Source organism: Canis lupus, chromosome 25 (assembly GCF_003254725.2).
Source record: "Canis lupus dingo isolate Sandy chromosome 25, ASM325472v2, whole genome shotgun sequence".
In the NCBI taxonomy this organism is placed as follows: domain Eukaryota; kingdom Metazoa; phylum Chordata; class Mammalia; order Carnivora; family Canidae; genus Canis; species Canis lupus.
Window position 1 is genome coordinate 38,772,931 of NC_064267.1, and position 25,879 is coordinate 38,798,809.

The 25,879-nt window shown below is 37.7% G+C and overlaps 1 protein-coding gene across 4 annotated transcripts in view; it reads left to right on the forward strand.

Annotated features, from left to right (window-relative positions):
- NYAP2 (neuronal tyrosine-phosphorylated phosphoinositide-3-kinase adaptor 2) overlaps positions 1-25,879 on the forward strand; it is a 260,678-nt gene that overhangs the window by 163,928 nt on the left and 70,871 nt on the right. For all 4 annotated transcript variants that reach the window (XM_025463249.3, XM_025463248.3, XM_025463247.3 and 1 more), the window contains one exon: positions 25,322-25,528. In XM_025463249.3, coding sequence (XP_025319034.3) covers positions 25,322-25,528 — 207 coding nt within the window. The remainder of the gene's footprint in view (positions 1-25,321; positions 25,529-25,879) is intronic.

Sequence of the window (25,879 nt, forward strand, 5' to 3'; positions counted from 1 at the left end):
TAAATATAACTTAAGAAAGTATGTGCATATTTCTTTGGTCCATTTGATTTTCAATACTGAGCTACCAACTAGCTAACTCTACCTACCTAGGGATGTAGGGCTTTTGTCCTCAGCTGCTTGCTCCTTGTCCATAGCTACATAGTAGTTTGATGGCCTGTAGCTACCCCAAGGGAAAACAAATAGTTTTGATCCATGGATCAAAAACCCCAGCCAATGTTCAAAGGCAGTGAGGGCACCGGCATCACTAATCTAGAAACTGACCTAGTAAAATAAACAGTACAAAAGAGCCCTCTACAAAATGGTGCTTAGCATCACCCCTTTTCTCTTTAGATTTGTGTTAATGTGCAGTTGACAGAATCAGACACTTATCTTTCCAATTACAATTAAAAAATACAGTTCTTCAAGAACATACTGACCTACTTAATTATTACTATTTTTTAAAGCTAAAGAAATTTCTTTTCAAGATGATGAGGTTAAAAGCGTATAAGTAAAATCCGTTGATTTTGAAAATGTGTGTGACTCCTTGGTTAATTGGGACCGTGACATTGTCTGTTTTCCTCATTCAGCTTCTTCTTGGATTGCGACATAGAAGCACTGAAGAAGACATAATTTCATAAATAATTGCTCACCTTTCTGGGGGTATACTGCAACTGTCTTTGATTGATGCAGGCAGGCGTGTTTATCCCCTGTGTTTATACTCTCCAGCTGCTGAATCCTTAAGTGCAATTTCTTGCTGGCAATTTAATCAGCAATCTTCTGCATTAAGAAGAACCCTCCCTGCTTTAGATTTATAAAATGCAGAAACGTTTCAATTCAGAAATAAAGCTACACCAGTCAATGTAAAAAAAACAAAAACAAAAACAAAACAAAACAAAAAAAACCACAAGATTTCCTCATTTTGTACTTTTAATGTAGGGACTTGATTTCTTTCCTTCCTATTGAATTATCTCAAATAGGAAACCCAGTTTATTTTGTATTTACTATCCTATGCTTTTAACACTTTGACATAAGAAGTGATTAAATATTAGGTATGAGTAAAGGCATTCCTGTCGGCCACATCTTACTCCCCTATGTTGTCCTACTTCCTCATTGAATATGATCTAGAGGGTTAGGGCAGGGGCTGGGTGTCAGAAGAGATGGTTTCCATCTTGACTCAAAGTAAAAAGCTTCGACTTTGGATAAATCAGTTCATCTCTTAATGCTTTAGTTTTCTCACATTTCAAATGAAAATATTAGGTGCTAAAACTGTTGAGTCTCTTCTGCTCCATTGTTTGAGGTGTCTGTGGATTACTCTCAAACAATGGAGTCTCTTCCTGCCTTGGAGACTATCTGTCTGATGTTGTTCTCTTGCTGGAAGGGTTTCCTCGGTAAGTCTATAAAATAATGTTTAATCCTTGAATCTCTGCTTAAAGCCCATCTACTTTTTCATAGAGTTTTTCTTATGCTTTTGTCTAGAAATAATCTTTTTTCAAACTCCAAGAGCACTTTGTACTTGTACAGCAGTGTTTCTTATTCTGACATGTTGTGAAGTCTTTTTTCTTATTCCCATTAAGACATATGGCCATACTTTTTCATCATTTTATTTAAGGTAGCCCTCAACCCAGTGCAGTCTTTCTCATAGTTGATACATCATACGTATTTATTGAACTTGTTGAATTAATAGGCATAGTGACTTGAGAGGGCTCTTATACTCAAGGAAACAAAAGCTATATGAGAAATGTTTGACTGTTGAGTGAAAAAAAAAAGCCAGATCCTCTGACTTCGAAAATTCCACACTGAAATCGATATAGTCATTCAGCCAAAAATGACCTGTGCTGAATGCTGAATTCATTACTTCTGTGCTTAAGTGTCCTGTTTTAAAAGAATGTCTATTCCATTCGAGGCAGATTTATTAGAAGAAAGATATAAAGAATATAGCCATAAAGCATTTAAATGTGGGCCATTTTGTAGACGTCAAATCACCATCAGTTTCTGTATAAATGAATAGTTGAGAAAATTGATCATTTCTCAACGTTTGAAGAGAGATGCATTTCTTAAGAAAATAATAGAGATCAACATTTTAAAGAAGGACTTCCAATCTGCTTAACATTATGCATTATTGAACTTAGGTGGTAAAGAGAATGAAAGCACATTCAACGAGGTCATTTAACCTCTTTGAAAGGCACTGCATAGATTCAGGGAGCTATTACCATGTGACTGCTGGTCTTGCACATGTGTGTTCCTAGGTAAAAATGGGTTCGAGTTCTAAAATATTTGAAAAGCTTTTTTAATTTTTGAAAAATTCAGTTTTTCAGAATTCTGTAAATGGATGGTAATCCCAAATTTAATGAAGTGTCTGTAGTGGTGCATGGTGTTTCTCGGTTGAAGCAAACTCATTATTGTTGTTAGTCGATGGGAGCCAGGTTAATTAAATGTTCCACTTCTAGTAGAATAAGCAGTCAACTGGAGAATCTATTCCCAAATGAAAGAAGTAAATAGAATCTAAGAGAAAGAAGGAAGTGTTAGCAACATGGATTTTGAAGCAGCATTATCCTGGCTAGCCAGGTATACCCAGAACAAGTGAATTTAAAGGAAAAAAAAAATCAAATCTGGAAGTCTAATAGTCTTCTGACAATTGATGGCAGATGGAGAACTTTCCCCTATATTTAATTCTGGTCAAGTTATATTCAATAAAATAGCATTTTTAAATTGTTCGCATCTATTTCCTTGTTATAGATGGAACCAATATAATTAAGGTGAGAAAGAAAAAAAGGATAGAAAGACAAAAGGTAGAAAGAATCAGCAAATAGATTGAGGACATTCATGTATCATCCATCCCTAGATCCACCTACAAAGCTATGCATAGGCAATTCTAATGTGTTTTTTTATTCCCATGGTTCAAGTAAGAAATCTGGATTCCCAGGAACTAGAAGACAGAGAAATGGTTTAGGTGTTAGCAACCCCCAACAGAATGAGGACTGCTGAAGTGAGGAATTGCTCTCAACACTCTCATTCTGAGTATCAAAGTTGCCTCTAGATCCACAAACTAGCTTCTTTCTCTGACTGATTAGTTATTAACCACTTACTAATGATTAATGACAAGAGAGGTTTGTTAAAATGATGAAAGCTTTTTGTCAATGTTGGCCCAAGAGAAATTTCAAACCTAAGAAATTAGATTGCCTCAGAGTGATCCTTGTTTGGTTGATTGATATGTTACTGTAGGGTTGCAGAATTCACATTGGCTTCTAAACCAGGCTATGTTTATGAGTTCTGAATATGAAGTATAATGAAATTGTCCGTTGATGTTTCAGAGAAAAACAGCTTTATTTTCTACCCAACCATGATTCTTTATTTTCTTTCCATGGCCAAACCTTTCAAGTGAACGCCCTGCACTTGCTGTTTCCATTTCTTACCCTCTACTGCATTTTCAACAACCCACCTCCCTCTTCTGCTCACTCCCAAGTCATGCATTCCCAACTGGTCTCTGGCCCTGGCCTCTTTCCTCTTCTTGTTCTCTTAAACTTCACAGAGCATCTGACATTGTTATTTGCTCCATCTGAAGACATTTCTCTTGATTCTCATGCAATATGATATCCTCATTAGCAGTCCTCTTTGGACTCTGTTTCTTCTGCTTTTTTGGCAGAGATGGGGGAGGTCTGCTCCTCCATTTATATAAAAAAGCTCTTCTGACACACGCCTGACACAGTGTTGTGATTAACTTTTGAATGTTTATCTCCCCAACTAAATTGTCAGGGCACAATACCGAGCCTTTTTTTAATTGCAGCCAAAGCACATTTTCTGGCACAGAGTACATGTTTAGTATGTGTGCTTTGAATCATCAGATGATGGTTTCACTAAAGTGAATGAATGTGTTTCCAATCTCCACAATTAAATGGTAAATTTCGAGAGCAAAGTCTATATATTTTATTTAAGTGCCCATGGTTTCTATGACTATGTTTTGCATACTCAGTTTATATTTATGGATTATTTTCCCAAAGCTAACATTTCTTAAATAGCAAAGCCCTATAGAATTTCCATGATTGCCAAGTAATGACAGTAATCTGAATTTTGCACAGGACGTGAAGATCAAGACTAGTTAAGATATTTCAGAACTAACTGCTCCAAAGAATATCAATGGAGAGCCCAGGTTTAGATCAGTTTTTATATGAAATAGTCAGAAGGGAAGTCAGTCCTGTTAGTGATTAGGGAAATTAGACAGTACTCAGCAAGGAAAATGAAAGCAAGTCTTCATAATCTATGTAGATTATATAAGAATTAGTGTAGAGTTCATTAAAAATAGTACAACATAATTTTTTACTGGATGATTCTAGAAGCAATATTAAGATATTATGTTGTAGATAGAAAACTATCATCTAGATTGTATGTGGTATGAGTATGGCCTATTTACTATTTAATTTCCAGCATGTAAGGAGAATAAAACATATCCTCATGTCTATACTTTTGTTTATTTAAAAAAATTCCTTTGAACAGCTTAAAAAACAATCTCATTATAAATGGAAAGTAGTTTTGGAGAGTTCCTTGAGATACACATATAGGAAAAGACACAGGAGTCAAATGTCCTGTGGTTGAAAGATGGATTTATCACTGAACATCCGTGCTTTTAGGGCATGTCAAACTCCCCTTGTATTGTTTTTTTTTTTTTTTTCATATTTACCTCAGGGGATTGTGAAAATTCAAGAAAATTGGGTTCAAGCAAGACCTTTTAAAATGTAAATTGCCATGCAACTGTAAGGGGCCATTGACTTTGAGAGTTCTGTGGAAAAAATAAATATTTTATTAAAAATGAATTAAGGTCAAAAATGAATTAAATTTTCAGAGATTCCATGTTCCTATAACTCTCTTCACTTAGGCTTGGATAAAGGATCTGACATCTTAAGTGGCTCATCCAATATCTGACATGAGGAGCGTCAGGCACTGGGGAGAATGTAAGCCATTCTCTGTTCCCACAGGGGGCAGGCTGTTTTCATATTACTGAATGATATCTAAGCCTTGAAGGTGGAGGCTTTGGGTCATGATCCAGGGTCCTGGGATGGAGGCCCGCATCGAGCTCACACTGGTCTCTGCTTCTCCCTCTTCGTTTGCCCCTCCCCTTGCTCATACTTCCTCTCAATAAATAAATAAAACCTTTAAAACAAAACAAAACAAAGTGTCAGGCAACATGACAACATGATTGTGAAAGAAGCCTTTTTCATCAGCAAAAGAAAAAAGTCCCTACAGCTGAGGAGGTAACATGTTTTTCAAATGTAATAGATATTTTTTTCTGGTTAAAAATGGTCTGTTTTTTAAAATAGAAATTTTGCTGCCAGAAAGGCAGAGGTATTAACCAATGAATTAATTAGAAACCAAGAAGACTCAAAATGCTTAATATAAAAAATATTTGGTATGCAGATGGAGGACTGTCAAAAGTGTTGTGTCTAAGTAGATTAAACAGACTTTTTTTTTTTTTTTTTTTAAGTGGTCAGTTAACATGCTAAAAAGTTTTGGGTTAGAATTTGAAAAATTCAATGCCAGAAAACAACAACAAACATTTAAATTTTGTACAGAATTCTGAGGATAGCCACAGACACAGAAAGAATGCTAACGTCCTCAATATAGATTAACTCTCATAAGTAGGCAAGGCATGGAGTGACCATCCACAGTATTTCTCATAAATGAGAGGCTACGACACAGAAATAAATAGCTGTTGAAATGCTTCTTTGTCACTTTTCTCATTTTTTATTAACTTCCATGGCTTTCCCAGTAAAGTCTTTATCTAGATGCTAATTAAGCAGAGGTTTGCTTTGCACATCAATTTTTAATATTCACTCCTCATAGTAAAATGAAACCTGCAGCATGCAGCTTCTCCACTTAAAAGCAGCCCTGACCTACTTCCATGTGAAATCAATGGAATACTTACGGAGACTCACAAGCAGCCAACATTTAAGGAGTCCAGCTCCTAATCCGTGTTGGTCTAAAATGTGTTTCCCTGGGCTTCCGTATTCTCCCTTTCTTTATTTTTTTTAAAAGTTAGTTTCTAAGAATAGAGAAGACTGTGGAAGCTATTGAACCAGATAAGTGAAGCCAAACCTGAGTTTTGTGCCCCAGGGGATTGTGAGCCCATGTGTCAGCTAAATTTGTGGTGTCTTCAAATGAACAGAAACCCCCTAGGTCTGGGATTGAGAAAAGGAAAACAAACCCTAAAGTGCACCCACTTACATTCAGATATAACCTACAGGGGAGCAAAATAGAATCTACTAAGAGTAAGGTCTTCAGACACCTATGTTCTAAGGCTTTTGAAAGTAAGACATGTGGTATATAGCAAACTTTTTTGGAGGCTCCTTTGTTAGACACCTGAATTGAAGGGAATGAAATGGGACCAAGAATCATACCCAGCTAGACAGAAAAGCAGTAGTCATCACAGCAAGCATATTGGGGCTCCTCCTGGTGAGCAGTTCCTACTGAAGATCAGGCAAGTTCCCTTCCAGAGTTAACATGCAGACATATAAAGGGTTTGAAGTCACATAAGGGAACAAAACTAGAGAGATGGCCTCATGCTAAATTCCAGAATCCTAAACTAGAGAAGAGTGAACCTGTAAAATTTATGGAAGAAATAGTGTTGAGGGTACACATATCTTTTACTCCCTTGGTTAAGTTTATTCCTAAGTATTTGGGGAATTTTTGATGCTACTAATTCACAAACATTTTAGCCACATATATGTGTTCATTCAGTCTTTCATTCATTTGTTGCATGTTTCTAAAATATGCCAGGCACTATTCCAAGTGCTAGAATTTTTTATTTTGAAACATTAGGCAATAATACCTAAGAATTCAAATCAAGATGAGAGGTACAATTATTCATGAGGAGGATGCCTTATGAGGGAAGATTTGGCAACCAAAAACATAGTTACAAAGATATCAATGGTGTAAAAAAAAAAAGACAGATTTAGAGCTGAGCATTTTATTTTACCTTATTATTCCTTTATTTTAAGAGAGAGAAAGATACCACATGCCCTTGAGTCGAGGGAAGGGGCAGAGGGAGAGATTATTTTTTTTAAGATGTATGTATTTATTTATTTGAGAGAGAAAGAGAGCATGAGCAATGAGGAGAAGGAGAAGCAGACACCCCGCTGAGCAGAGACCCCCCCCAACTTGGGCTTGATCCCAGAACCCCAGGATCATGACCTAAGCTGAAGGTAGACACTTAACTGACTGAGCCACCCAGGTGCCCCCAAGAGAGAGAATCTTAAGCAGGTTCCACGCCCAGCACAGAGTCTGATGTGGAGCTCCATCTCACAACCTGAGCTGAAATCAAGAGTCAGATGGTCAACTGACTGAAGCACCCAGCTGCCCCTAGAACTCAGCATTTTAGAAAGGCATTGTTTCTCTGTCCCTTGCCTCTACATTGTGCTATTCTGCCCTCCCTGGTCCAGGTTGCAGCATTTCCTTAGGTTCTGAAGCTCACAAAGGCCTGGGCATCTTTGATCCACTCCAGTGGACTGGTTCTCATGACCCTTAGCAGACAAGTGGTTTTTGTTTGAGGCGTAATCATAGCCTCAGCTGAAGAATCTTGCCTTGCAAATACTACTCTATCCTTATTCTCCTCCCATTCCTCCTATTTCTCTTCTTTTTTTTTTTAAACCCATAAGCCACTCATTCAGTGGATATTGGAATTTTCTAAGGCTTTATTCATCATTCAGATTGATTTTGCCACAAAGAAGTCAGCTACCAGATAATTTATGAAACAAGGCATCATGGTAATAAAGAATACGTAACATCACAGATAAAGAATAATATCGAATCCAAGTCCTGTCTTATTTGCATTTAATTCATAAAAAGGTGAAAAAATAAATCCCTATATTCCTGAGATACTTCACGAATGTGAAGAAAAGATAATACCAAGGTGAAATAAGGGGGCAGGTGACATGCACCCAACCTAAAAGTAAGCTAAAAAAAAGACAGAGAGAGGGGAGATAGGAGAGGAGAGAGAGAGGGAGGGAGAGAGAAGGGAGAGAGAGAGAGAGGAGAGAAGGGAGGGAAGGAGGGAAGGAATGGAAGGAAGGAAGAAGAAAAAAGAAAGAGGAAGAAAAATAGGTGGAATGATACTGTCGTATGAAACTTCCAGAGAACTCTTGTACCCTACCTTCCTTGGCTCCAAAGAGAACAAGTGGAGAACCAGATCCTTAACTTCCTACTCTCTGTCCTTAGGCCATGAGTCACACAGTGGGTGTTCAAAAAATATTTGTTGAGCCTTGGAAATCTTATTTAACTTCCTCATATTACAGACAATCTGAAAACCAAAGAGGTTCAAATACTAGAGCAAAAATAGGATGTTATGTAAAAGGACAATCTGAAAAGAGTTCTGCTCTCTTGAATGCCCTCTAAACATTAAGAAATCAACATTTAAATAGGTATCTATTGGTTTTGCTTATAGCTTTACTTGATCTTCTTGACTAACTTCATTTAAAATACCATTTTTTTGGAGGGGGGAGCCAAACTTAGTTAATTAGATACTTTTTCTAAGCAAGTGTTGGGGTTTTTTCCCCTTCTTCAAATTTATATATATAGTTTTTCCACAAGAAAACTGAAAAATTCCAGATTGGCCAACAGTGATTCCCAAGCATAATTTCTTTATTCTGGACATGTTTAACTAAAGAATTGTTGAATTAAAATCAGCAAGAAATGCAATTCTTTATACATTCAATTCTGTAGTCATCAGTTATATTACCCCTAAAAGGGTTAAAACTTCTGCCTTGCTTTTCTTATGAAACCTTAATAGCTATGACTTTTTTTTAACCCTCAAATATGGCCATTAGTAACTGTGATTCTAACAATCTATGTTTTGCATTTGCTTTGATAGAATTTAATTATTCTTTATACCCTTTGTGACGAAGGGATTATTCTTCTTAGCATTTAGTGTTCGCTTCAGGAGCAGTTATGAATGTATTTTCAGAATTATATCTTTCAGGAAGAATGGAAATGATATTTTTCTTCCCATGCATTAATATTTTTAGTGCCTGAATGCCTGTTTCTTTTAAAGAAGATTGAAGCATTTTTCCATCTGCCTGTTAAAGTGATTTGAGTCTTAATTAAAGTTGATTGCACCTGTGCAAGTATTCAACTACCCACACACCTCCCACCTACTAGTGGGAAAGCTTGTCTTTCCTTCAAAAATTGAAAGAGAGAACTATGACCTTTTAAAAAAGGCATAGAAAACAGACAACACTGAGAATTAAGTATGATGTTTTGTGGCTATCATAGATCAGTGACTTTGTATCTTCTAATGATTGTTTAGCAGGTGATGTAAAGCAGTCAGTTATCTTCCTTAAATTGCTGATTTCCTTATCAATTATAAGGCAGGCTAGCTGAAGAAGTCAAACAAAAGAGTCAGAATTCGACAACAAATTCGCACTCGCCCACTCACTGATTGTGTGTGACTCTTAGCTTTGGCAGCTCAGTTTCCCCTTATTTATGAAGATGGGGAACAATCGTAATGCAAATGAATAAATAAATGATGGTGATGGTTTTAAAATTCGATGTGGTCAAACATTTTTCTTCTCCATCTATAAAATATTTTTCAAGGAATTTTAATAAATATAAAATAGTTTAGCTCCTATTTTTCCCCTTTATCCTGTATAAGGAAAGATAATTAAAATGCTTTCAGCTAAAATAGGGAAAAGCAGGGAAATAGAGAACTCAGGCAGGCTACAAAAAGAGTAATGAAAAGTATATTAAATGTTGCTAAAAATGTTCCATTAAGTGTAGAACAGTGTTTCTGACCCCTGGCTTTACTTTAGAAAATCTTGGGAAGCTTTTAAAAAATTACCGACATTAAAAAAAAAAAAATTTACCCATGTCAAGGCCTCAGCCTCAGCAATGTAATATAATTGTGCCCCAGGCATGAATATTTTTGAAGGTTCCTCAAAATTTCTAATATACAGTTGGGGCTGGGAATCTTGAATGCAGAATATATTCTGGTACTTATCAGAAGAATCCTAAACTTGAAGATCCTTGAGTCCAGATGCCTCATTTAAAGAGAAGCAAATGAAGGTTCAGAAGGGGCAGGCAATTTGCCCAAGGCCTCCCTGTCAATTAGGGGCTAAATTTGAACTGGTGCCTAGGGCATCATAACCCAAGACAACTCTGTTTACATTACACCATGTTGGGGTTGGGACTTCCCAGATCTTGGCATTCACAGGTATGAACCCTGTGCACTTGGTTCCTAAATTGCCATATGAATCCATGCACTGCATTATTAGCACCAATTTTATATCTTCCAACAACATCTAAACCATTTCTATAAAAATGTGGCAATAACACATGCAACAGAAACATCAATTTTGATCCCAAATGCCTAATGGTAATTTCCTGTGCACATTAACTCAGTCTTGAGGATACATAAAAGTGCCCTACATAACCAGTCTTCCCAATCTATAAAATGTCTAATAGTGGAATATTGTTTTGATCTTTCCAGTGATTCTCTTCTCTACTATTGTTCAAAAGGTTATTCTGACTTTGCTGCCTAAGAAAACAGATGAAAACAGAAATGCTGTAGAGGCCATTGGTAGAATTCCACATTTTTTCCAATAGAAGAAAAAGTTAATTTGGATTCCTTCCATTTGATAGATAATTGGTCTGCTTTCTCCCAGTGGTCTTAGTAAGCAGCGATTTTGCTCATAAAGCCAAATTCTCTTGAGTACCTCATAAAGGGCAACTCAAGTTATAGCCATGTTTTGTTTTGTTTTTTATTCTTTCATTCCCTTCATACTATTGTTACTTCTCCTTGGGCTTGGCATTGTTTCTTCTGCACTTTGGCTGTGTAATTGCTCATGCTATTGGCAGCACCTAAGGATGTCTTGAATGTAAAACCATCCCTCTTTTGTCCCATGGTAAGGTATCATAAATTAGTTTGAAAACCTCCTTAAAAGAGGCCAACATTACAATCTTAAGAACACTGGGCTCCAGTAGGCGGCATATCCATCAAATACCAGTTCTATAAGGTATTTAGTACATACAAATTCCATTTCACTTTAAACTGAGGAAACAAGCATATAATTTCAAGTTTTGGCCCTTCTTTTTAATTTTTTCCCCATAAAATTTAAGATCCAGGAAATATCTTAAGGATGATCTGGTCTAAATCCCTTATTTGATAGATGTATACAAAAAGCACAGAAAGAAAACATATGCAGTGTCACCTAGATGATAGCAGAACCATTACCAGGGTCAACTTGCCCAAACAATTAAATCCAGAGATCTTTGTACCATAACAGTCTCTCTTCAGCATTGCTGTGACTAGGGCAGTAGGAAGGAGGAAAATGTAAAAATCGCATATGTTTGAGTCCCTGTGGCCTCCTTTCTCCAAGAAGATTCTTTTTTAGATTGTTAGCTTTATGTTAATTTACTGTCTTGTGTCCTACTTAAGAATGACTCTAGTGTCAGGTCTTCTATAACTGTTGGCATATGATTTTGGAATTTGTCAAAAGATGTAGATATCTTAAAACATCCTAAGTCAAAATGTGTGCCTGATCCAGGTTATAAAGATTTTATAACCCTAAAACTCTCTTTGCCAAGTTTTCAGAATTCTATTTGTCCCTCTAAGTGATTTTTACCAGTAATTTCCCTATAATATATGTGAAGGTACTGGACGTAGAGGGAGTGAGATGAGCTTTAGAATGTTAGGTCTTAAATGAGAAGGAAGAGCTAAAAGCCCACCATTGGCATTATAGGGGCCGCCAGGAGCTGTGGCCATAAATATTTCATGTGATAAATTATAAGGAGACATTTGCATTTTTATGCACTATTTTAAAGCAAAAAAGAATTGTTGAACAATAAGGACACTTTCCATAATTATGTTCTGATTTTAATATGCAGAGAATTGACTCTGAGTTCAGGGTAATTACTTAATGAATTCTCAGTATAACCTTGTCTGGTATTTTTCTCTCTAAATTTTGACATCAGATTAAGGCCAGACAATGAGGTGGGCTAGTAAAAAGTGATTTCTCTTGTCATTAAACATATGATGTTTTTTTGAGGTTCAGAAAGTGAACTTCATCTAGTATATAGTCACAAGTTTATCTACATTAAGTGCAAACACTAAAACTTGTTTATAAAAAGATACGCTATAAAATATTTCATCTTTCTACATCTTTGCATCCATGTCTATATACCCCATTGAAAAGGATGTTTAAGAAGTTGATGGCATCATAATGTTCAGATGATGATGTCTGAAGTTCTGTGGATTTCAAGTGCCCAGGGATAATATGGTACTAATAACGAGCCTCTGACCCTCACATATCTTCCTCTTGGTCCTTCTTGCATACTTCCCCTGAGAGAATCTTCCTGCAATGCTGATGGCATCACATACCCTCAAAAATACAAACTCTAGCTTGTCACTCAAAACCCTTCTTTTTTTTTTTTTAGATTTTATTTATTTATTCATAGAGACAGAGAGAGAGAGAGAGGCAGAGACACAGGCAGAGGCAGAGGGAGAAGCAGGCATCATACAGAGAGCCTGACGTGGGACTCGATCCAGGGTCTCCAGGATCACGCCCTGGGCTGCAGGCGGCGCTAAACCGCTGTGCCACCGGGGCTGCCCTCAAAACCCTTCTTGAGGGATGCCTGGGTGGCTCAGTTGAGCTTCTGCCTTTGGTTTAGGTCATGATCCTAGGGTCCTGGGATCAAGTCCTGAATCGGGCTCCCCATGGGGAGCTTGCTTCTCCCTCTGCCTATATCTCTGCCTCTCTCATTGTGTCTCTCATGAATAAATTAAAAAAATCTTAAAAAAAACCCTCCTTGATTTGTTTCTTCTTAACTATGTAAATTTAGGCCCCATTCTTTCCTAATATAAAAGCTTTCTTCTAGATAGTCTGAACTTATCATGGAGCCTGAACCATTGTTCTTCTCCACCATTCTTTTTAAAGTATTGTGTTTGCTCCCGCTTTTTTTTGTCAAGCTAGAAGTTCCCACCTCAGGATCAGCTTTTGGGAGGACACATCCAATGAAAGTGCCATGTGTGTTCAACAATTATGGTGCAGCTACTCTAGAGAACAGTGTGGCAGTTCCTCAACAAGCTAAAAATAGAACTACCATATGATCCAACAATTGCACTAATAGGTATTTACCCAAAGGATACAAAAATATACATTCGAAGGGGTACATGCACCCTGATGTTTATAGCAGCATTATCAATAATAGCCAAACTATGGAAAGAGCCCAAATGCCCATTGGCTGATGATTGGATGAAGAACATACAGCATATAGATACAATGGAATACTACACAGCCATCAGAAAGAATGAAATCTTGCCATTTGCAATGAGATGGATGGAGCTAGAGTGTGTTATGCTAAGCTAAGTAAGTCAATCAAAGAAAGACAAATACTATATATTTTCATTCATATGGGGAATTTACAAAACAAAATGGGTGAACATTCAGGAGGGGAGAAAGAGAGAGAGAGGGAAACAAATCATGAGAGACTCTTAACTCTGGAGAACAAACTGAGGGTTGAAGGAAGGTAGTGGGTGGGGGGATAGGATAGATAGGTGATGGGCATTAAGGAGGGCACTTGTTATGACAAGCCCTGGGTATTACAGTAAATGATGAACCACTGAACTCTCCTCCTAAAACCACTATTGAAATGTATGTCAACTAACTAGAATTTACATTAAAAAGCCTAGGGGCACCTGGGTGACTCCATCAGTTGAGCATCTGACTCATGATTTTGGCTCAGGTCATGATCTATGGATTATGAGATGGAGCCCTGTTTTTGTCTCCATGCTCAGCAAAGAGTCTGCCTAAGATTCTCACCCTTTCCCTGCCCATGCAAGCTCTCTCTCTCTCTCATAATAATTAAATAAATATCCGAAAACTAATAATAAAATAAAATGCAAAAACAACCCCACAAAAAACGAATATTTCATTTCTCCTAGCTTGCAAAACTCATTTAACCCACCCTCCCCCTCCCCTTTCCATTCTTCAAATCACTATTTAATCAAGATTTCTTGGCCTCTCAACTAGGAAAAATCATCTATTATAATTTCATTGTGCTCTATCATCTCTTCTTATTGCTCTTACAGAGCTCTAATACTGTATTAGTTCCTATAAATTGTTTTTTTTTTTTCCTCTCTCTTAGAAAAGGAACCCCGTGCAGCTAGAGGTGTTCTAGTCTCTCACTGTCGTGGTGCCTGGCACAAAAAATAGCTTATATATATGGAGCAAGACATATGCATTTTACTATGGATTGAACATAATAATAAGAAAAAATATTATTATTTTTCTACACTTGCCTTTTTAAATCAAAGCAATCCAAAAAAAGTATATCAGAGTAACTACTAAAAGCAGTCTTGAAGAAAATGCATGTTCTTTGTTTTCTGACTTGTTTCACTGTTACTGATAAATATCACTTAATAGCTGTGCTTTGGATTACACAGTGTGCAGTGGGAATTTAATCCAATCTTAAAACTGCTGTGGACCTCTATATAACTTGCATGTTAAAGTGTCTCAGGGGCTGAGTTGTGCATAATCTATGCAATCTAGACTGACAACTGATTTCTCCCAAATCTCATTATATTAATGTTTTTGCTTATATAATCTTCATTTTTTTAAATTCCTTTTTAAAATATTTTATATATTGGGGATCCCTGGGTGGCTCAGCGGTTTGGTGCCTGCCTTTGGCCCAGAGCATGGATCCTGGAGTCCAGGGATTGAGTCCCATATCAGGCTCCCTGCATGGAGCCTGCTTCTCCCTCTGCCTGTGTCTCTGCCTCTCTCTCTGTGTGTGTGTGTGTGTGTCTCATGAATAAATAAATTAAAAAAAAAGTCTTTGGCTTAAAAAAAATATTTTATATATTTATTTGAAAGAGAGAGAGAGGAAGGAGGAGAGAGGGAGAGGGAGAAGGAGAGAGAGCATCTCAAGCAGACTCTGCACTGAGCACAAAGCCTGGGGGAGGTTTGATCTCATGATCTTAGGATCTTGACCTGAACTGAAATCAAGAGTCAGACACTTAATGGACTGCCCAGAATCTTCAAATTTTTAAAAAAGAAAGGTGGGCTTTAAAAATTTTTTGATTACCTTTTATTATTTTTAAAAGATTTTATTTATTTATTCAAGAGAGACAGAGAGAAAGGTAGAGACACAGGCAGAGGGAGAAGCTGGCTCCCTGTGGGGAGCCCAATGCGAGACTTGATCTCTGGACCCCAGGATCACACCATGAGCCAAAGGCAGATGCTCAGCCACTGGGTCACCCAGGTGTCCCTGATTACCTTTTAAAATAAGGTAAATAATTCTCCTTCTTAAGAGAATCCCAAGAGAAGAAGAGAAAACCAAACAAAGCCTCACTGGTGTGGCTATTTGTTCAGAGAGATCTGGGTTCAAATCCTGATTCCTCCAATTACCTACCTCTGACTGGCTCTGGTGAACTTATTCATAGCAGGACTTTTAAGTTTCCTGAACAGTGAAAATTATCACTATACAGGCCTGGAAAGACTATGCAAAGATTATAAATATTATTTATAAAGAGTATAGTGCAACATCTGATGCATAATAGCCACAGATTCCATAGCAGCTTTCATCACATGCTGTTGCTGGCATTATAAGACATTGTTTAGAGCTGGCATTGTGCTTTTCCAGTAGTAACTAGGAAACAGGGAAAAACATTGAGGGTATTATCTATATTTTTTAAAACCAGGACTCCTATTTATTTCAAGTCTCCTAATCAGGTAGCAAGAAAAAAATTTGGATGTTAGGTTTGCCAACGATGGTAAACAACTCATTAATGTTTTTTAAGAGCTTGCTTTCTTAATTTATTTTCTAGTTCACTATGATTTGACTGGCAGGGGAATTAAGCTACAAAAAAGTCACCTTGACAAATGTAAAACATTCTGAAATATAAAGCAGAGGTATATTTTGGAACAGAAATAGTAATACTATTGAATCTTCATGAGCTATTTTGCTTTTTGTACTAGCTTTGGCATTATAGATGTATACAATTTTAGACTCAAGAGGATTACTTAGAAATACTTTATTTCAATCTACAATTTTGTTTGAAGAAATCAAGGTTCAGGAAGGATGTTTTATTGAACTGACCTGAGCGTGGACTCCAGATTCTCAACCCCACTCCAGAATGGTTCTGAGAAATATTTTAATTTATTGTGAAGATTTCCCAAATTTATCTAATTCATATCAAAATAATTTTTATATTAAAGATATAGTCACTATCTTACTTGTGAAATTTTTTAAAGGTCTTATTTTTTAAATTATTTTCAGAGATTTCATTCTTTGCTAGTATTTTGGGTGAAAAGAATTGTGTGGCATTATCTTCATTCAAATGAATATAAATAAAACATATAAGCTGTTTGAATGATCCTTTTAGATATTCTTCCCCTTGTACATTCAGCATATAATTATTGAAACCATAGTATTTAAGATATTTATTAAATACTCAATAAAAATGTGTTTGTCAATTTTATGAAGTATTTTTGTTACAATTAGAATGAAGAGAGAAGCATTGCCTGCCAAATGGTTACACTGTATTTGGCAATTTAACCAATCTCTCTGCCCCTCATTTTTCTGTCAATATGCCAATAAAAATATTGTCCTCAGTAGAAAGTCAAGGATTTTGTATTTAAACTATATTTTATAGGAAAGAAAATGAGAAATAATATCAGTTAAAGTGTACATCAGGGTAGTTCAATTGCTATAGCAAAAAACTACAAAACCTCAATGGCTTTATATAATATGGTTTATCTCTTGTTCATGTCATAGGACATGACAAATGTCCCAGGCATGTGATAATCAATTACTGGATTCAGTGGAAGATGGAGAGTTCTCCCCACAGTTATTGGAAAGTTGCCATCTGGTGACTTTACCAGCACCAGTACCTGGGACCTCAAAAAAGTCTCAGCCAGCAGGAGGGGATTTCATGGGAATTTTTATGACCTGAACTGGAGGTGGCATACATCACATGTACTCACATTCTAAAGGCCAGACCTCAGTTATGTGGCTCTTCCTCACTGCAAGAAATGCTGGGTTGTATAGTTTAAGTGCAGTCCCAGAGAGAACAAATTTGGCCAGCATCTGACTGGACTCTGCCCACAGGTCCCTTAGCTTCTACATTATAAGAACAAAAGTACAGATTGCATTCTCTCGGTAAATGTCTCTCATTACCCTGCAATACTAGAATTTCTTAAAGAAACTGTTACTAAACTATGTCAAGGGATCCCTGGGTGGCGCAGCGGTTTGGCACCTGCCTTTGGCCCAGGGCGCGATCCTGGAGATCCGGGATCGAATCCCATGTCGGGCTCCCGGTGCATGGAGCCTGCTTCTCCGCCTGTGTCTCTGCCTCTCTCTCTCTCTCTCTCTCTCTGTGACTATCATAAATAAATTAAAAAAATTTAAAAAAAGAATTAAAAAAAATAAACTATGTCAACATTTGAGCTGTGCCCGATGACTTCAGTGAAGTTTTTTTTTTTTTATTAGAGATAATTTGGCAGTATCTCTACAATCCTCATCCACCTTCATAGAAAAAAGAAAGGCAAATAATTAAATCATCTGGATGTTTAATTGAGAGTTTTTAAAGACCAAACATGGTGTTTGAAATTCTACTTGTTATTGCACCCTATGATAAGTGTTATTCCCTGCAACCATAAAAAAAAACAAAAAACAAAAAACAAAAAAAACTGTTGAATATAAGTCAGTATGTGAGTTCCAATGTCTTATGGTGAGAGATACATGCTGGGCAGTGGCCAGGAAACCTGTCTCTTTATCAGGTCTTTGCTAATTACCATCTGTGTGACCTTGTGCAAGATGTGTTAAGACTCTGAGCTGTTTGTACACCTGTAAAGGGTTAGGATTATTTGTGTTTCCTCTCCTGCTTCAGTGTGTGTCATCTAGTTTATTATTTTGTTAAGTAATGTGCCCCATCTATCTTATTAAATGGAAGTGCCTTCTTCACCCAAACCTGGACTTTCTTTTCAATTTTATTTAAAGCCATGTAATCTCCAGATGCCTGAGCTATTGTTCTTTGTCTATTTATATTTGAAGAGATGACATCCTTTAAATGTTGGAATTGACATAACTGATCCCAAACGACAGAGTTCACATGACAGAGAAGCAACAATAAAAAATAGAAAATTGGCCCTGTCCCAGGTGCCCTTTTGTTGTGGAAACATGGGAGCCTGTGCCCTCTTTTCCCTGGAGACTCGGGAGATAGAATAACAGAAGTGCAAAGAGAGGACTCCAGTTCTCACCTGGACTCTAAGGAAAACCATGTCAGGCTGTCTGGCTCTGAGCAGCTCCAGACACCACAGTTTTAAAAGACACCATGATATGCAATTAGTGTCCAGGCCAGGGTGCCCGGGAGAGTGAAAGTTCTAGATTTGTACAGTGAAGAAGAGGTGAGCAGCAGGAGACTGATTGCATCACTCTGGATTCTAAAGGATGTCTGCTTTAAAAACAGAAATAGACTAGTTCTGAGTTGCTCCAGAAACCGGACTACCAACAACCAGCAAATGGTGGTGCTTGGAGGGAGGCCGACTTGGGCTCTGTATGAGAGCTTTCTAGCAATTAAAGATGTTCAAAAGCCAGCCAAACTTTCCCATGAGGTGGGAAGTCTCCCCTCCCTGGAGCTCTCCTCCCAAAGGCAGCCAGCCAGCTCAGTAATGACATATACACACCTTACTGTTCATGAGCTCTTGACACTGATTTCTAAGGTCTCTTTCAGCTTTAAATTTGATGATTGAATCAAATATCATCTGATAATGGAATTTAGTTCAGTGCCTCCTTCAGCACTTCCAAGGTGCAGTTTTTTTTCTGCCTAATTAATCTGCCTCGATCACCTTTCATTATTTCCATTGTTCAGCAGTTGGAATAGAATGGAGGGACTTTGATCCTGCTGATTATGCCAGTAGGAGGGGATAATTCCCGAAGCTTTTTTTTTTTTTTTTTTTGTCCACAGGAAGCTCAAATGCTCATCAGCTGTATAAACTTTGGTCCCTTTGTTACCAGCCACCAAGTTCATTTGTAACCAAGGGATCCCTATGTGAGAGGGTGAAATTTCAGAAATAACTAGTCACAAACCACATACATAAAAGCCTCTTGTGTAAATCATCTGAATCATCTAGATGTTCATAGAAGCAATTAAATGATATGGCAAGTTAATTCTTACATATTGCAAAAAAGAAAGGAAGGAAGGGAGAGAGAGAAGAAAGAAAGAAAAACAAAGAAGAAAGAAGAAAGAAAGAAAGAAAGAGAAAGAAAGAAAAAAAAAGAAAGAAAAAAAGAAAGAAAAAAGAAAGAAAGGGTGTTCCTCCAGGAAAATAGTGTGACTGGCCATATTTCCAAATAATACTCATTTTCCCAGGCAAATAACTTTTCTGATCTGCCAGCATGTCAGTTAGAAACATAACCTATACGTATAGGTAAACAAAAATAATTTTAGCTAACTCATGTTTGTCATTGAGGGTTATTGGTTCATGGTATGGCCTGAGAGCCAGGTGAGAATGGAGAGGTAGGAGGGAGAGGCTGTGCGGTGTCATGGCCATCAATGGGCTTGGATCCAGGAATGAAGGCTAATTAATGAAGGCTAATTCACCCAACTAACCTGGGTGAAGCATGCATGCACTCATGCATCCTGTCAGTTCTCACTGAGGGCTCTGTTAGATACTGAGGACCAACATGAAAGATATAGTCTTTAGTCTTAAGAAGCTGCTATAGTCTGGTGGGGGAACTAGACATATAAATCAACTACATGATCTTCCTAGCCAGAAAAGAAGCAAGTCTGGAAAGAGGATAATGCTGTCTGTTTTAATGTGTGCAGTCCCGCAGATGGCCATACATAAAGGTCCTTCAGTACAATCGTGTTTTCTTTGTCTCTAGAGCTTCAGAGGGATTTTTAAGTTTCTGAGACTTATACGATTCCTCTGTACCATTTCTTTTCTTTTTTTTTTTATTGTATTTATTAATTTGAGACAGAGAGAGAGAGAACAGGGGAGGAGCAGAGGGAGAAGGACAAGCAAACTCCATGCTGAGTACAGAGCCTGACGTGGGGCTGGATCCCACAACCCTGAGATCATGACCTGAGTAGAAATCCAGAATCCAACACTTAACCAACTGAGCCACTGAGCCATGCTCCTCCTCTGTACCATTTCTGTTTAGAGAGTAAATGTGGTTGAGGAAGAGTGGGTCAGAGAAGCTGGGAAAACTCAGTATCTGATGGGGGACAGATGTGCTGGTGAAAGCCATCCAACCTGGGAAGCCAAGTCCTTCTAGATGGCCCAGGACCCCCCCCCCCCCCCCCGGGAAGGGATGTAGAGGGAGGAGTAAGGTAGAAACCAGAGAGATAAGAGTAGGTCCAGAGACAGCATAAAGAGGGGAAACTCTGAGAAAGAACTTCAGAATTAGCAGCATGAAGCGTGATGAGATTGAAAGCATGAAGAGAATATTTTGGTCATGAAAAGATTGCTCCTAGTCTCTTATCTTTACTTGTCCTTTAACTTGAGTGCCGCAAGAAGTTTAAGACAATAATACGCAGAGTGTAGAGTCTGAAAGACAAATGTAATGAAATATGCATGCATTTTTCACAGCAAGATTTCAGCTCAAGATCAGATTTCAATGTGAGAATCAGATTTTGGATCAATAGAGGACACTCAGTCCTCTAGCTATATGAGCACCTTCCATATAGTTGGCCCTATGCTACGTGCTCAGGCTGTAAGAACTTAGATCTGAAAGAACTAAGGTCCCACTTAGAAATTTACCAGAGGACCCAAGATTGATATCTACCAGGAAGGTTTATGGTAGTAAAATCAATTTTGTTTTTCAGGCTTTAAGAAAACATTGAAGTATATGGATATGGATAAATACCTCCTGATTCCTCTGAATAAATTTCTTTGAGGTTTCAACACGTCTTTTTCAAAGATTTTATTTATTAATTCATGAGAGACAGAGAGAGAGAGAGGCAGAGACATAGGCAGAGGGAGAAGCAGGCTCCCCACAAGAAGCCCAATGCAGGACTAGATCCCAGGACCCCGGGATCACACCCTGAGCCAAAGGCAGATGCTTGACCACTGAGCTACTCAGGAGTCCCTCAACATGTCTTACTGTACATATTTCTTAGTCTGATCGTCTGCTTTCCATTTACTTGCAACAGCTATGTTGAAGATTTTCACATTATTTTATTTAGAAAGTGCATCTTATAGGAAGCTTTTTTGAATATCTGTAGGAAACTAGATTTATTCCCAAATAAAATTCTCAATAGTACTTTCATGATTTCCTTCTGTTTAGGAGGCAGACGATAAGGTATAGTGGTGCAATTCCGAGTAGCACGACATCTTCCACCCTTTTGTTCAAGTTTCCTTAAATATATCTGCCAAAATTCACTGAAGACTAACCTCTGGGACTTGAACACAAAGAAGGAAGAAAGAAAGAAAAAAAGAAAAAGAAAAAGTCTCCTTTTTGTTTCCAAAGCTGTATTGGGCTTTTACTGAGTTGAGGTTTGAGACCTAAGTGACACTTCCCTAGTATGTGTATGCAAGTAATTTGAATGAGAACAAAGAAATTGATGTTGGTGAAGGTGCCTTGACACACATCCTCAGCCTTTCATATTTAAAATGTTGTCCAAACCTGCAGGAAAGAGATTGGATCCAATGTTATGCATAAGCATTTTGTTAGCTTGATAAGTTTCAGTTCCAGTGGAAGAAGACTAGTGTGCATGAGAGAGAGAGTGTAAAAGCTGAATATGGGTAGTGGAAAAAAATACAGAAGTTGATAACGAAAGCAAGTATCTTCAATGTTTTGTTTGAAATCTGAAAGGAAGGTAAAGGGAAACAGATGGGTCATTAGGCTTTGAGGCTGTGACATTTGGAAGCCAGAGTTACATTTTCCTTGAAACTGTGAATAAACAGCTTGGAAATTGTCTATGATGTTCTTTTCTGCTACTGGTTTTATTCCATTTGACTCAGGGCACTGAAAAGCAAGTGTTAGTTAAATTGTCTTGCTGTAATTATTATGCTGGAATGTATCACTTTTTAAATATTTTTGCTTTCTAGATTTGATTTTAGTGTAACTGGGACTTAGGCTTATTTGAGGCCCATGTAAAGGCCAGGAATCTTTCTGAGGTTGTTATTATAAGACTACCCTCCTGGTTTAAGTTTTATCTCACAAAAAAATATTCATGACATGTGTTTACACAACTGCGTAGCTTCTTGGAGCTGGAAAGGACTATAGCAATGTGCATATAAATGAAGAGCAAACAAAGGAGAACTGGCAAAGGCTATTTATTCAGAGCTTGCTCCAGCAAGGCAGTTAGCCACCATTATTTACAATAGCAGAGATTTGAAGGCAGGGAGAAGAGTGGGAAAGTTTTGGGAGAAAAACTTAGTGAGAAAGAGGCTAGACTTCAGCTCTGCCCCAAATGGAGGCTGCTGGCATGGGGAAGCTGCAAGCAGGCCAACCAGGAGGGGATCCTATGTGGTTGGATAAGGATGCAGATCTGATTTTCTCCGGTGGTCCTATGTTGGAAGCAGAGGCAACAATTCCAGAAGCTGTCAGTTATTAATTAAATCCTGGCTGTTTGGGGCCAACTGTTACAGAGATTATTGTTAGGCTGCCTGGGTTGGTTGCTAGAGATAGTAGCCTGACTTTCTGTAAATCTGACTTAAGAAAAGTAGATTGGATTTCTGGGCTCATTACTGTAGATGATGGGTTGGAGTTCTATTTTTATAAGGGGTCTGGCAATTTTCCATTTGTGTTTTCAATCTCTCTTATCTAGTCCAAATGTAGAAAGATGAAATAAATTCATAAAGAACAAATGGCTACTATTTATTTAAATTAATAATATCTTTTATATGTGTGGCACTGCTGAGTTTCTAAAATATTTTAAAATGTAGAATATCATTAGATCCTTCAAATTAAATGGGAGAGGTTAGACTAGGCTGGTATTATCTCTATTTTGTAGGTAAGAAAAATGAAGCCCTGAGAGAAGAACCCAAGTGCTCAGTGACATGGGTTACTGGTCCATGACCATGCCAGGGTTGCAAAGCTAAGCCACTCAGATGGCCTCACCTAAGGCTTCTTACTGCATTACAAATCTATTCTGTTTCTGCCTCACAGTTTCAGGTAATGGGGAACCAAAGTGGGACATTTGTATTCTCACACTGATGACAGTTGATGAGTATTTGAACTTAAATGTAACGAAATCAAAATACAGATTCTCTGAACCATTGCAGTTATTTTTTTCACTGCAGTCTTTCCCAATGATTCCTCATTTGAATGAAACTTTCAACCTGGTGAATTTTACAACCTGTGATTGTTATATAATCAGATTTTGGAAAATACTATTAGCTCTGTGCCACTTTAATACATTTATAACACTTGCTCCATTCTCTTATTCCATTAGGAACGTTGTATTTCCTACACACATCAGAAAGATGCCTGAGGAGTTGAGAAACGTACTAAATTAATTAATTAATTAAATATCTATTGAGCAGTATTGAAGGTGCTAAAGACACCAATGGATAAAAGCTAAACTAAGCAAGACAAAACATAGTCCCTGCTTCCAAGAACTCAGGGCCTCTTGAAAAGAGCAGATACGTGGAAAGATATTATAAGACAATGTCAATGCAGAGATGACCAAATCCCAGCATGGGGTGGGGATATGGGTGGAGGAGACCTCAGAGGGATACTTAAATTGAGTAACCAGGACCCAGGAGTCTTCCCCGAGCAAAGACAAAGTACAAAGGTATTCAAAGCAAATGAGGTAAAAGATAGTAGCACTAAAAACAGCCTTGTTTTGTTGGAGATGGAGTGGGGAGGAAGAAGGTTCAACCAATTTAGTAGTGTTTCTTGAATGTAATGTTCAGGAGGGAAGCAATGAAGTCAAAGAGAAAGGGAAGAGTGGCATAGTGGGGAATCTCGTGGGTCATGATAAGGAGATTAGACATAATTCGGTGGGTAGTAGAAGGCTTCGGGAAGGATTTTAGTCAAGGGTACATGATAAACAGGTTTGCATTTTCTGTTTGTTTGTTTTTGTTTTTAAACACTTCTCCATGTGCATTATAGAATGGCTATCACATCCATTTCCTGAGACAACACTGTTTTGAACGTAGCAAGTGGTTATTGCTCATAAACCATCTTTACTACATGTGTTTTTAAACACTTATGTATATGTGTAACAGAATGGCTATTACTTCCATTTGCTGAAAAATACACTTGGTTAGATTTGCATTTTAAACAGATCATTTTGGCAGTATATGGAGCTCAGACTTCAGAGAGGCAAGGATTGAGAGTAGTAGACAAGCTACAATAATTCAAGGGCAATGATTAAAGTTGGAACCAAAGTGATTGAGGTAGATGTGATACAAAGTGCAACAGAAGGCAAAGCAGGATATTCATAAATAAAATCTGTAGAATCTGCAGACTGATAGATTTGGGGAGTACCAGTTAAAAGAAGGGAAAGATAAGTATCCAGCATTAGCTGGACAGGACAGGAGGAACTATTAGTTTAGTAAGAAATGGTGTCAGTCCAATGCCTTAGATGTTAAATGTGATCCATGGGGCATGCAGATGGACTCACCCAGCAGGCAGTTGGCTAAGTGAGTCTAAAGCTCTGAATAATGATCCAGGCTTGTGATAAAATCTTTAGAAATCACTATCAATCCTGGAAGATAAAATCACAGGAAGGATATATATATATATATATATATATATATATATATATATATATCGAATGAAAAGAATAATGGCTAAGCTAGCATCTTGGGGACAACATGTAAGGGATGAGTAGAGGAAGGGAACATATGAATGACAAGGACATGGTATTGAATGTAGAATACAACCAAGCAAGATGGGTGCTTATAGAAGCCAAGAGAATTGAAGATATACATGAGAGTAGTCAAAGAGTTGTCAAATGTTTTAAAAATGTTTTGCCAGCTAGAAGGCAAGAGGTGATCTTAGCAAAAACAGTTTTAGCAGAGTGGTGGACTGAATTCATGAATTCATAGTAGGTAGTAGAATGAATAGATGATGAGACAGTTAAGACTTTGAGTCTAACATGCTCCTTTAGAAGTTTCCTTGAAGTTGAGCACAATAGTTACCAAAAGACTCAAGATTCATTGAGGTTCTCCTCTTCCAAGGAGAAAACTGTTTCCTGGTGATATTAACCTGCACTACTCAGAAAAGAAGGCCCCACATGCTCTCTGTCCCTGTTATATTTAAATGTTGTAATCTCCAACCCACTTCCAAGTTGACAAAAATATATCGAAAGCATTTTAGAAAGTCACTCTTTAATGTTTTAAAGGGATCTGGGAAGGATGTGACTTTTGTTTAACGGAATGTAATTCTGGTTGATACACAGAATCGACAGAGGAACTCAAAGTCCGAAGCCACAGCACGGAGCCGTTACCAAAGTTGGACAGCAAAGAAAGAGGGCATCATGGGGCATCTTCCAGAGAGCCTATCAAAGCTCAGGAATGGGATGGAACACCAGGACCGCCTGTGGTCACCAGTAGAATGGGAAGATGCTCTGTGAGCCCCACCTTGTTAGCAGGAAACCACAGCTCAGGTAAGAAAAATAATGATCTTTCAGATGCAATTATCACTTAGAGAACCATAACCACAGATATAACTGTCTCTACTCACGGAGACAGCATAAGTAGCCCTTCACACAAAGGGATGAGCTAATATGTTGCACCACTCCAGGGAGCATTATTCACGTGGATGATAGAGTAGTGAATAGTGCTTCTAGGAGCTGTACAATGAAGTGCCTCTGACAGCTCGAAACATCTTGTACTAAATTTCTTCAAAAGCATCCAGAGCCCTCATTGGAAGCAGTTTTAATTTATAAAGTTTAAGTGATGTAGAGTTTATGCCTTCTGTGCTTCAAAAGAGATTTTAGGCAACTGGGAAAAAATGA